At 49.5% G+C, this 13,435-nt stretch overlaps 1 protein-coding gene across 1 annotated transcript in view; it reads right to left on the reverse strand.

Annotated features, from left to right (window-relative positions):
• The window catches only part of ARHGEF33 (Rho guanine nucleotide exchange factor 33), a 508,340-nt gene that overhangs the window by 435,672 nt on the left and 59,233 nt on the right, over positions 1-13,435 (reverse strand). The window contains exon 6 of the mRNA XM_078647973.1: positions 1,764-1,808. Within this exon, the coding sequence (XP_078504099.1) occupies positions 1,764-1,808 (45 nt within the window). The remainder of the gene's footprint in view (positions 1-1,763; positions 1,809-13,435) is intronic.

Here is a 13,435-nt window from a genome sequence, read left to right on the forward strand (position 1 = left end):
ACTCTAAGCGCTGTAACCCATTACACACTAACCGCACCTATGCGGTCATCATACATGGCATGGAAAAACTTCCCACATCGTATAAAACACAAAGACAACACCCTTCCAACCGCTTGCTATAAGGCATGCCTTGCTGCCCATGTAGGCAAACACTCCAGTGCTCTGCATAGGCGTGATAAGAGCTATATAAAAGCTGCAATATAGTACAACTATTAGCAAAGCCTTACTTAATGGTTTTAGTGTGTATTGTTATTTAATGACTTTGGGCCTTAGTAAGAGTTTGGCAGATGGGATACTTAATCAAATCACACAGCAGAAGCTCTGTTTGCAGCATGACAAGCGCATTCTAGCCTTATAAACTTGTAATATGGTGGATGGGACATCAGCCATGTTTTCAGCTGAGTATACTGTCCACCAAAGTTTAAATAAATCTGTTTGAATTTTAGGTGTAGTTACAAGTTATAGCCTGCTTGGCTGATCTGCAAGTTACAGATTTTGGAGCTACCCATAACTGGCAAACTTCTGTGTTTTTTAGATTTAATTTTCTTTTGTAACCTGAAATTTACTTTAACTAGGGTGTGTTAGGTCAATTTTGGAAGTTTTTAAATAATATATTAAGAACTTATAACCAATACGATCATTAACTCCACATTAACTTCAGTAGTTCAGGCACTTTATGGAGTATGGTGATATACTATATCCAATTCCTATGAAAGTATTCCCACCCCTGTCCATGGTGGGTGTTGGCTCCAGCGTCTAGCTGGTGGTGAGACCCTGCTCCAAACCCCTTAAATTTGTTATTTTTTTGTATTATTGTTGGTTTAAATTTAGGGAGTTGTGAAAACCATTGTGGGTTTGGAAACAATTAGACACGTGCATGCCCATTTAGACCTCCTGCAGGTCTGTAAACATGTTCCAGGTACACAAAACCATCAGAGAGGTCCAACACGGGTCCAAGAATCCTTGGCTTGGAGATTGTAGATGCTGAGACCAGTTCCTAGATCTCAGTCAGAGTCCACAAACCCCTTTGACGAAATAGTTGTGTAAAATGTTGCCTGTGTGGTCTCTTTTGATCCCCCACATTTGAGCCACTGGATGAGGGGCTGACCCCGTCACCCCTTCTAGCTACTTCATTTTTTTTTACATTCATGGGGATGCAGGACCAAACCTCATACTGTGTAATGGCAGCTGCAACATATTTTTCAGAGTTGTGCCTTGCCAATCAGAGTTTTCAGGTCTACTGACCCAGCTTTAGGTCTACAGGCCCAACATAATTGATCGAAGAAAAAGATCCCTTATCATATTACATTTTCATACTTTTTAAATTTGGGTACACAAATAGTCTAAAATTTCTCAAAAACTACTGATTTACATTGAAAGAAGCAAAGTTACTTCCCTGAATAAAGTTCTAATTTCATGCATGCTTAGAATAATTAATTTAATGTATTTTTCTATAGATGGTAAAATGGGACATGTCTTTTAAAAAACCTTATTTTATTAATGATCAGGCACAAAGCACAGTGCAAACATCATTCCAATTGGTAAATATATAATCGTTAGAGTCCATATGAAAAGAGACATGTCACATTTGTGCTCTCACCACGTGTAATCCCTCCAGGCCGATCTGCACAAAAGTTGCCCTGCAGATACATTTTTTATGTAAGGTTTGTTCAGATCCATTTAATGGAAGGTGGCTTACTCTGAAATAACCATAACTACAGTAGCGCTCATATATGACAGTGCATAGTTAGTTCTACACTTACCTGAACTTAACAGTCCTGGCATGCTTATTTCTCCTGACATAGGCTCTGAAAGATATAAGAAACAAAACAATGAGATCTGAATGAAAGGGCTATTTAATATTTACATGCATTACAAAAAAATAACAAATATTCAGTATTTTTCTGAAAAAACTCATAAAAACAATAGTCAGTAAACCAAAAATAAACCTGTAGTTTGTAAAATATACTTAGTAGTGAAAGAAGAACTAAGTACAGATGCAAATAGTAACTAATAGTAAGTAAGTACTAAGTAACTAAGGGCCCATTATGATTGCGGTTTTCCCGCATCCTCTGGGCCGGCGGTGGCTTCCGCCGGCCCAGAGGATGCGGGAAAACCGCTGCAGAGCCTCGAAAGACCCACCGCCATATTAGGATGGCTGGCGGGTCTGGCATTCCGTCCACAGCTTTTCCGCTGCGGTCGCCTTCCGACCGCGGCGGAAAAGCTTTAACATGGCTGGCGGTGTCTATCAGACACCGCCAGCCATATTAGGATGGTGTGAAAGGCATGCTTTTCCGCGGCGGCTTTTCCGCCGTGGAAAAGCATACAGACCTTCACTTCGGGGGCCCGTTGCGGGCCCCCAGGGTGAAGGTGTGGCGGGGGGTGCACATGGGGGGTACCTATGGTACCCCCCTGCATTTGCGTGCACAAAGCAGCAGGCACTGCGCGGTGCCTGCCGCTTTGTGCATGCAAATGCGATGTATGCATTTTTAACCTTGCGGCGGGTGCAGCTTGAAGCTGCACCCGCAGCAATGTTAAAGATAGAGGATGTGACCGACACACATCCTAATCTGCACGGAGGGAACGCCAAAGCCCTTGCGGTCCGCGACCCCTGAGCAGGAGGGAACTTCCGCATAATCGGCCCCTAAGTACAGATATGAATAGTAACTAATAGCAACTAATAGTGACGAATGATTTGTATATGTGTTCTCTCCGTTGAACAGTGTACTTGTTTATTATTTAGAATAGTCAATATTCAAAGTTCAAATATGATTAGTGTGTGAGGTGCTGGGATGATTGCTTTAGCAGAGCAATGTTCCCTTATGTGATTTGGAATGCTGCTCTGCATCGGCACATAGAGGTAAAGAGCAGGAATAATACTGCCCTGTCTCTTAGCATCTGTTTTATGAAGTTGTGCTGGGTGGTCAGTAATGTGACTCCAGGTTGCTGAATCTAGTCAGTGTATGACTGCTAGGAATAGAATGTAGCTCTCAAGTTTTGGTCTTGAACCAGGAAATCCACTCTCCCGGTGTGACCACATTCCTTGGGGGATGCTCCTCGCAGCTTCCCACATGTGTGGTTGGATAGTGACAGACGTTTCTCTAGTGGGCCTGAAGGATGCCCTTGAAATGCTCCTTAATTTGCTGTGGCAAGCCTAGGCTGTTCTGTGAAAGCACAGATGCATATAAACAGAGTAGAAGATTGAATGCTGCTGCGGTTAGCAATGCTACAGCATAGGGCGTCCTAAATAACCACTAATGAGATTGGAAAATTATACTCAATTTATAACAAATTGGTAAAAATTAAACCTGAGATATATGATCATCCAACTGTTACTTAAAGATATATAATGCTCTTTGTTCAAATAGTAATTTTGTTATTTGATATCATTGCTCTTTGGCTAGACACTATTTGTGCTTCTCATCAAATGGAATCACATATCAATATATTTCCCTTCTGTTTCATCTAGCTTCTATTCGTTTTTTGTAGTATTAGTGCCAATGAAATGAGGGAATAGCCAATAACGTATTAATATGTTCATCTGTATAGATGACCATGCTTGACTCTGACATATTTCCAGCACCTTGAAGGGAAAACTCTGTTCTTGTTAGCATAAAAGTGTTGTCTAAATAGAGCTGAGGCATTCTTTAATTACCTATGCTTACCCAAAACAAATGGTTAATCAATTCACTAAGTCACCCTTGTTCAATCTCATTTGCATCTACAAGCATTGATAATTATAATGCTGCAACACAAGTGTCCCCAACAACACCTGAATATCCTGCTGCAATAAGTTTGATCTCTGCTGAGAATGCTGTGCACAGGGCAAAGTGTATTGGATCCTGCAGGTGGAAACTAAACTCATTTTTAGGTCGAGCCTAGGCTGCGCACATGCGCTGTCTGCAAGACATGTTGTTATTGTCTCTGTTGGCTTTTGGCATGCCCATGAATTGCCATTAATTGGTTGTTGTGCCACTTAGAAATGCAGGGTTTTTATTGGTGCATTGGTTCTCATTCTCCGGCCTTTGAGTGCTTGGTTTAGGCAGAAGCGATTTCACTCATTGTTTGCTATGGGTTGTCCATCCCAGCACGTCCACTGTTCCTCCTGATTGGCCATGCAAGCGCATGGTTACCAGATTGCCTCACACCTTCACACGTCACTTGCTATCCCTGTGCCGTCCCTCTCACCCCTCCCACAACATTGCTTGCCCGCTCTACCACCACCCACTTATTGGCCAAAGCTCTGCTGATGGCGTACTGCCTGGATATACATTGGGCCTTATTTATGAAGGCCTTGCGCCGCCGGTGCGTCACATTTTCCCATTTTAAAAGTGGCGCACCTGCGGCGCAAGGCCTTCATAAATATGGCCCATTATATTTAACCCCTCCCATGCTCGTGACGGAACCGTTCCGTCACGAGCCTCGGGTGGGCTGTGCTGGTGACGGAACGGTTCCGTCACGGCCCCGCCGCCGCGCCTGCGGGGCGCTGATTTCGCGCCTGCGCGGCGCGTTCTATTGAGCGGGCGGGGCCGTGACAGAACCGTTCCGTCACAAGCACAGCTCACCCGCGTGCCGTGACGGAGCGGTTCCGTCACGAGCACGGGACCGCCGCGCCGCCGCCCCGCCCCCATAGCACTGCGGCGGATTAGCCGCCGCAGCGAAGGGGTTAAAGATCACAAGGTGCAGTCTTACAGCCCTTGACCTGCCTTTTTATTGTATATGCTATTAACATTGTTTTAGGCGGTTTCAGGAGCAATGCTCTGTTTAGAATATTTTCCCAATAACAGCGCCACTCATTAGGGCTGATTTGCTCTCTCATACAGCTCTCATATCGCTCTAATGGGACTGCACCAGCACATCTGTGAATGGCAGTGTCACAAAATGAGGAACAGAGCAGGCATTCAGTGTTCATTACTTGCACATTAGAAGCACTCACAATTTTTTGAGACGGGTACAGAGCCAAAAAGTGCAAGGTTGGGAAAATATCTTGTTTCTGCAAGTTTTGTGACTTTTTTCAAAATGTCTCAACCTTTGCGAAGTTTTGTGGTTGCAAAGTTTTGCTTGCAGAAAAAATCCTATAAATGAAAGTTTTGCAGGGAAAAATATGTGGCAATACCTACTTTTAAAAGGAGAATTTGCCCACAAATATGATTTTTGAAGGAAAGTTCTTCCCAAAAGTGTTCACGTTAAGGAATCTTCACACAGAGTGTTGACTTTGCAACATTGTCGAGGCACAAAGGGGTAAACGATTTACACAGAATCAATGCATTCAGCGGGCAGGTACTGTCTTGACCTGAGCATCTGCATTTGTTAAATTGAAAGGGAGAGTACTTGCACTTCTCAGTATGGATGCAATACGTTTTATGCTGCTTGGCAGCCAACACGTACCCTATGACAGTGAGTACCTGCACTTCTGTGTTTCCATTCTACCTGTGATAAAATCATTTCTCAAGTGTAGTGTTTCACATATGCAAGGTCAGGGCATTGATTTGTGGCTCCGCATACACATCCTGGGATATACAATCCAATCCTTATCCTTCTTGGTGCATCAGTTTCGGGATTCACAAGTCGTGTTGGATGAATGATTTTCAATAACCACAATCAACTATTACATGTAATTTATTCATCAATAGTGACTACCTCATGGCTACTTCATTTGTGAAAATTGAAATGTTGTTCTGACAAGAATTGACACTGTGTATCCCAGACTGTGCATTAGAAGCAGCGAACCACTGCTTTGCCCTTGTGAAAGCATATCCAGTCCTTGGCTGAGGGACTTTTTTTTATCAGCGCCCCCAAAAGCAATAAAAATACATTAGAAACAAGTGAATTTACTGAAGAATGCAGTAGTAACAATTCCCAATCGCTCCAATATTGCCCAATGCCTAAAGGACACCTGGGTACTCTTACACAAATTTTGTTCTGTGAGTAGTTGTGTCTTACTCCTCTCTGAGATACGGGTTTCAAGAGAAGAAGTAAGATTCTTGAGTGTGAGACTGCTATAATGTGGAACTGTGCTCCAAGGTGTGAGACTAACTTGCAATGTCTGCTGAAGAGATGTTTTTCTCCATGGTACATTCTACAAAAATGTCACTGTCTCAACCCACAATCACTCTCCTCTCTCTTTCCGCCTGATTTTCATACTCTGCACTACGGTCCTTCTAAAGCAGCCTTGATCAACGTATTTGCTAGACTGTGGATAGCTGGACAGTTTGAAAAAGCGCTCCACACAGGCTCTTACCCAGGGCACCGCTGAGACTAGAGTACCTGGAGAGGCATGGCAGCACAATCCTTTCATGTGAATTTTAAGGTCTGAGCTATTGCCATGAAAGGATTACTTGTGGATGTGTTTACCCCTAGGTTGTCAGATTGTGACCTTCAGGAAATTTCCAGTGAAAGTTCAGATTTAGCTGCTTATGTACAGTTTGGCGGCAGGACGCTTTCTCACAAAAGTGGTGGAGTACCCTGTCCACCAAACTCCTTGTTCGCCCACTCTATTTATAGTTGTGTGAAACGTCATGTTTCTGCCAGTAAAAACGTATTCTACGACATTGGGCCATTTGACAACGCACCTCATAGAAACGTTTTTTGATTCCTATCCCAAAGGGAATGCCTGGCAGCCCCAAACAGGAAAACAACGACTTAACTACGATACCAAGGGTTATAAAAATGTATCCCCCTCCCTATTCTATCAACCCCTATAACCCCTAACCCAAATAACAGACTCACATATCCACACCAAAATGTTCATATTTCCCTATACTGACACCACTAATCCTTTTTTGGGTTCTGGAGTAGAGTGCTAATCGCAGAAAAGTGCTTTGGCGCCTCGTCTGGGGTAGTAAGTGATATATAAATGCAATTACAATTACAACGACCCAGCAAATGGGACTAGGCAGAAATATGAAACTCTGACATATTGGAGTTATATGCCGTGAACATTTACAAGGGGTGGTGGCACTCTTCCGCTTGGCTCTTGCAGAAGGTATGACGGCGATTACACATTGGCTAAGGAGCCACCCTAACTAGTAGGGTTCACCGTGGCAGATGGCAGGGCCAGTTTCTAGGCATGGGTGCAGGGGCTCTGCCCCTTTAATTTTCCCCCAGGGCAGGTGAAAATACATTCATATTTTTAGTATTGCAAGATTACTGAGACATGCAGTGCTTCTTTAAAAAAACAATTGAACACTCACTCCAATCTCACTTCTTTTGTGCAGGCGGCGAATGCATAACATCTGCCTGCAAAGACTATGGTATTTGCACAGAGCTGATCAACTCACAGCCCTGAGGCCTGAGAGGTCATTAGCTCAACAAAGGACTGATTTTCACCCCCTAAAGATGTGAGGGTAGATTTAGCCCCCGGGTACTTTGGGCTGGAGCCCTGTAGTGCCAGGGCTTGATGTCAAGCAGGGAGTGGAGACTATTTGTCAGCCCACCCCTTCTTAGCTCATCACAGGGTGGAGTGGGGTTAGTGTACATCACTGCACCACCTCATCTTGAGATGAGTTAGGAAAGGGAGGAGTAAAAGCGGCAGGTGAGCAGTAGAGAAATCGAGTCTACGCAGTAGATTATCAAGCATTTTGAAGACACTGCGCAGGCTCTAAGGAGCCTGTAGTAACGGAGCCACTCGGCCCGTTTACATACGCACACACGCACGCATGCACCTCAGAGGCGGGGTAGCCCCTGGGTATAAATAAACGGCCGGAAGACCGCTCGGGGTCTTTGGCCCTAACCAGCAGTGAGTGTCCGTGTCATCCTTTGGCAGTAGAGTTAGGCCCCACTACGTGGCATAGGTGCTCCTTACCCCGGTGTCCCCGACACTACACTGGCGACGAGGCGGGTCTTACCCCACGCCTCGCCCCGCAGCAGTACCCTGCAGTTTGGCTCCTGCCTGGAGGGCTCGCGCCTGTCGCGCTTGAGCCCTCGGCACGGTGCCACCACGTGTTCCTGTTCCGGTACCCACCGTCTGCCCTGTGACAGGCTGTGGCACAACAGGTGAGCCTACGCCTCTGCCCTGACGAGGTCTGTGGCCCTTCGTGCTGCCCGGCTCTGCCTGCGGCCCCGACTCCGGTTCGCCCCGCAGCCGCATCCCTGAGCGGCGTGCGCACGCTCACTGCGCCGGCGTGCGCCCCCACCGACTGGGAAGCGCTTCGGGGGGACTGCCTCGGCCCTCGCGCCCTGGGAGCGCCTGACGCGCTGGAAACTCCGGCTCGCGCACGTGCGCATCGAGCGAGTCCACCCGGCCCTGCGTTTGCTCACGCATTGGGCGGACGGCGGTCATCTATTGGGGGGAGAAATCGGCCCTCACGCTCAGCTCCTATACTGCGAGACCTGAACCTCAGCAAGTGCCTCTGTCCACTAGGCCCCGCCAGGAGGGCAGGCAGCAACATGCCAATTGCGTCTGCGCCAGGGAGGCCCCGTGGACGAAAGGGTGTGCCTGAGCGCACTACACGTCGCGCCCTTCACTTGCACAGCGCTTTGGGGGTGGAACTCCAGGTCCTTCACGCAAGGGACCATTGCAACACTGCGCCTCGACCTGAAGACCAGCGTGCAGAGACACTGGGGAGAGGCCCCGCCCACCTACCTCATAGCGAGGCACAGTCTCACTTCGCAGGCCACGACCACATGCCGGCGCACTACTCGCCATGAGTTTGCAGCCCGCGAACGGCGGAGCCACGGCTGCGGCTCCAGCACAACCTCAAGCCCAACCGCCAGCCGGACCTCCTGCTGCGGTGCCGCCTCAAGTTGCCGTGAATGCTGCGGGCCCTGCGGCAGCCGCTGCGCCGGCTCCTCCCGAACACGGTCTAGCAGCGCCCCTTCCCCCGTTCAGCGAACTCTCGGATCCGTTCACGGCCGCAGCAAGATGGCGCCTGTGGATAGGGAGGCTAGACCACTACTTCGTCAGAGTTAGAGAGACCGATGGTAGAGTAAAGCGCTCGTTGCTAATGTGGTACGGGGGAGATGAACTTTACGAGCTCTTCGAAACATTGCCGGACAGAGGCGGGGACCATGACTACGACGCCGCTGTCAGAGCATTGAATCAGTATTTCGACCCCAGAGTGAATCCTGACTACGAATGGTTCAAGTTGCGCCCAGCACGACAAGACGAAACAGAATCAATCGACACCTTCTACGCAAGGCTGCAGAAGCTGGCGTTGGCTTGCGAACTTCCAGACCAGCGTCAAGAGATACGCGTGCAGCTCATCCAGGGTTGCAGGTTGGTGCCACTCAGACGCCTCATTCTCAGGCAACCGCGGATCTCCCTGGATGAGATCCTTGTTCTCCCGAGATCGCATGAGCTCTCCAACGCCAGGGCCGATGAGATGCAGGCGGCCCTCGACCGACCTGGAGTGGCGGTGAAAGTCCCACCTATCAAAGAGGATCACGTGGATGCGATTCGCCGGCGCCCACCACCTCAAAAAGGGAATACCCAAATGACGCCACGCGCCTCATGCGGAAACTGCGGCATGGATCACCCCGCAGGGGGAAAGTGCTTTGCGAGATGCAAAGTTTGCTCGAATTGCGGAAAAATGAACCACTTCGCAAAGATGTGCCGCAGCAGCGGCAGCCGCCGCCCGGGACCGAGTGGGAAGGGTCCCGCACAGGCCGTGCGACAGCTATCGCTGGAGGACCCAGGACCATGCAGCGACGCATCAAGATCGGCGTTTCGCCTCGAAGACGATGACGATGAAGTTTTCTTTGTCTCCTTCGTAGGGAGAGAGGGTTCTATAAGAAGGCCACCCCCCATGTGCGAAATATCCATAGCTGGTTCACATGTACAAGCACTCATCGTCACAGGGGCGTCGGTAAATGTAATGGATAGTGCGTAATATGAACAATTGTCTCCACGCCCACCATTATCTCTGTCAAAAGCCAAAATCTATACCTACGACAGTGATGACCCACTTCCACTGCATGGAGTGATTGAAGTAGTAGCCGCCTGTAATGACCAAGAGGTTAAGACGAGGTTTCACGTAACGGGTGGAAGACGTGGCACGCTCCTCAGCTGCCACACGGCTGAAGATCTGCAACTGGTCTTCTTTGCACGGCAAGTGCATGAGTTACACGCAGACCCAATGCTGAGAGACTTCCCAACTCTGTTTTGAGGACTCGGCTGCCTAAAAGGGAAGACATTCAAGCTCCACGTAGACCCCACCATCAGACAGCCCTAAGACACAGAAGGGTACCGTTTCACCTGCAGCCGTAGGTTGAAGAAGAATTGCGAAAGCTCGAAGGATTGGGCGTCATAGAGAAGGTATCAGGCCCGACACCGTGGGTATCGCCCATGGTGATAGCCCCAAAACCGAAACAGCCTGGCGCCATACGCCTGTGCGTGGATATGCGCCTACCCAACAAGGCAGTGAAAAGGGAGAGACACCTGACGCCCACGATGGACGACATCGTAGCTGACCTCAACGGTGCCCGCTGGTTCTCGAAATTGGACCTTAATGCCGGGTACCACCAGCTCGAGCTACACCCGGACAGCCGCAACATAACAACCTTCTCCACCCATGTTGGACTTCGGAGATACAAGCGTTTGAGCTTTGGCGTGTCGTCGGCCGCCGAAGTATTTCAAAACGCCATCAGAGAGACACTCTCAGGACTGTCCGGAGTCATAAATCTAAGTGACGACATACTCGTTTTTTCAAAGACCCTAGAAGAGCACCATACGCACCTCCGGGCCACCTTACAACGCATGGCTCATCACGGTCTCACCTTACATCGGGAGAAGTGCTCCTTCTATAAGGAATCAGTGGAATTCTTTGGATACATATTCTCCAGGGAAGGGCTTCAAGTGGATCCAAAGAAAGCCGAAGAAATCCGCGCGGCACCCAAGCCAACATCAGCCACAGAAGTCAGAAGCTTCCTAGGGATGGCCACTTATTGTGGCCGCTTCATTCCCGGCCTAGCATCCCTCTCGGAGCTGCTACGTGTCCTAACCAAGTCAGGCCAACCATGGGCATGGTCTGCCAGAGAAGACGAGGCTTTCATGGCAATCAAGAATGCATTAATAGATGACAAAGTCATGGCCTATTTCAGACCCCATCGGCGTACGGAAGTGGTCGTTGATGCGAGCCCCGTTGGTCTCGGGGCTGTCCTCATGCAGGAGACAGAAGCGCACGAATGGGTGCCGACGGCATATGCAAGTAGGGCGTTAACGGCAACTGAAATGAGGTACGCCCAGATTTAACGGGAGGCACTGGCCATTAAGTGGGCATGCCAACACTTTCACCTTTACCTGTACGGCCATGAGTTCAAGGTCGTGTCGGACCACAAGCCCTTGGTGCCACTATTTGCGGGAACAACCAGGCTGGCCCCTCCCCGAATTGAAAGGTGGCCCGTCCAACTCCAGACCTACCGCTTTGAAGTCATATACCGTCTTGGAGCAGACAACCCCACTGACTTTCTATCAAGACACCCTGGGATCACCGCCACAGATCAGGGATCAGCAGACACGGAGGAGGTCGAAGAATTTGTAAGGATGGTGTCGCAAGAGGCTTGCCCAACTGCCCTCACGCTGGAAGTCATCGGGAAAGCCACCGAGGAGGACGAGTGCCTCAACAAGGTAAAGGCCACCCTAACGAATCGGAACTGGAAACACTTTCTGGACGGAGTCAGTGCCCTCACAGCCGCAGAACAGCAGTCAAGACAACAGATGTGGAGAGCCCAGAGCGAGCTCAGTGTCAGACCCCACGGAACAGTCCTCCGGGGAACGGCGATTGTAATTCCCGCCAAGTTACAGAACGAGGTTGTGCGCCTGGCCCATCAGGGTCATCAAGGTGTGTTGAAAACGAAAGCACGACTACGCAGCAAAGTGTGGTTCCCTGGCATGGACGCTGCGGTGGAAGAAGAAGTAAGCAACTGCCACTCGTGCACCATCACAGGCCAGGACCCGGCCCCCCACCCAGTGATAACAGAGGATCCGTGTCGCGAGCCGTGGTCAAAGGTCAGCTTGGATTTCGGGTCCTTCCCGGATGGACGACATACCCTTGTGCTGATTGACTCCTACTCACGATTCCCTGTCGTGGAGGTGGTGCCCTCCACTGTGTTCACGCATGTGAAAAAACCATGGAAAAGGTGTTTGCCATGATGGGCCTGCCGGAAGAGATAAGATATGACTACGGCCCGCCCTTCCAAGGAAAGGATTTTCAGGCCTACCTCGCTGCAAGAGGCATCCATCACAGGAAAATCACCCCACAGTGGCCCCAAGCAAATGGGGAAGTCGAGAGGTTTATGCGAACTCTGAATTGCGCGCTTCAGATTGGGGTAGAGAAAAGAGAAAATGCGGAAGAATGTCTGTCTCAATTCTTGAGTGCGTACCGGCAAATGCCACATTCAGCCACGCGTTGTGCCCCGGCACATTTGTTGTTCAAGAAACTGCACAGAGACTGTGTGCCAGCCACACCCTCGTGCTGCCCACCTGAACTGAACCAGAGTGCCACTCAGGATCGAAGAAGACGCACAAATGAAAAAGCCAGTCGGGCCCAGAGAGCCCAGACCAGGTCCCTGGTGGTCGGTGACATAGTAGTCCTCAAAAACAGACATCAGAATTCGAAGTATGACCCTGATTTTGAACCTGAAGTGTGGTAGATCGTAAATGTCCAAGGCACCATGGTATCCGCGACCAGAGGCACGAGAGCTGTGACACAGAACGTGTCGTGGTTCAAGCGCGTCCCTCGAGGGCGTGGAAATACCAGCTCAACATCCAAAGGAGCTGAGGACGAGGATCATGGACAAGTTGACAACGAGTCATCGACAAGCCAGCGAGAAGAAGAAGAAACAACCCCGCCGGAACCTGAACCGGAAAAGACCACCAGTCCGGAGAACACCCCAAATGAAGTCCGAAATCCCCCTGAACGACATGAGGAAGTTGAGGACATGGAGAGCCTTTGAAGCCAAAGATATCACCTCAGGCCAAATCCGACTCCTAGCTAGAGACTGTGAGACTATGCATGGAAAGTGGATTCGCCTAAGCGACTTCCATGACTGGGACTGTTGATCCGTGAGTTTGGAGGGATGTAGTAACAGAGCCACCCGGCCCGTTTACATACGCACGCACGCACGCATGCGCCTCAGGGGCGGGGTAACCCCTGGGTATAAATAAACGGCCGGAAGACCGCTCGGGGTCTTTGGCCCTAACCAGCAGTGAGTGTCCGTGTCATCCTTTGGCAGTAGAGTTAGGCCCCACTACGTGGCATAGGTGCTCCTTACCCCGGTGTCCCCGACACTACAGGGCCCATTTGCATGTGGGGCGGATCGTCTGCCACGTTGTGCACTGAAATGCACAACTTGCTTTTGTGGCATTGTGGCGGGTGGTGCTTTCAGCACCACCCGTCGCAATGTTACAAATGCGGGATTCGCCAGCCAGAGTGCCGGGCGCATCCTAATTGTAGGTGCAGGATCGACGCATGCATTGCGGGCGGTCCCGTTTCCC

This window comes from Lissotriton helveticus, chromosome 6 (assembly GCF_964261635.1).
Source record: "Lissotriton helveticus chromosome 6, aLisHel1.1, whole genome shotgun sequence".
NCBI classification, from domain to species: Eukaryota; Metazoa; Chordata; class Amphibia; order Caudata; family Salamandridae; genus Lissotriton; species Lissotriton helveticus.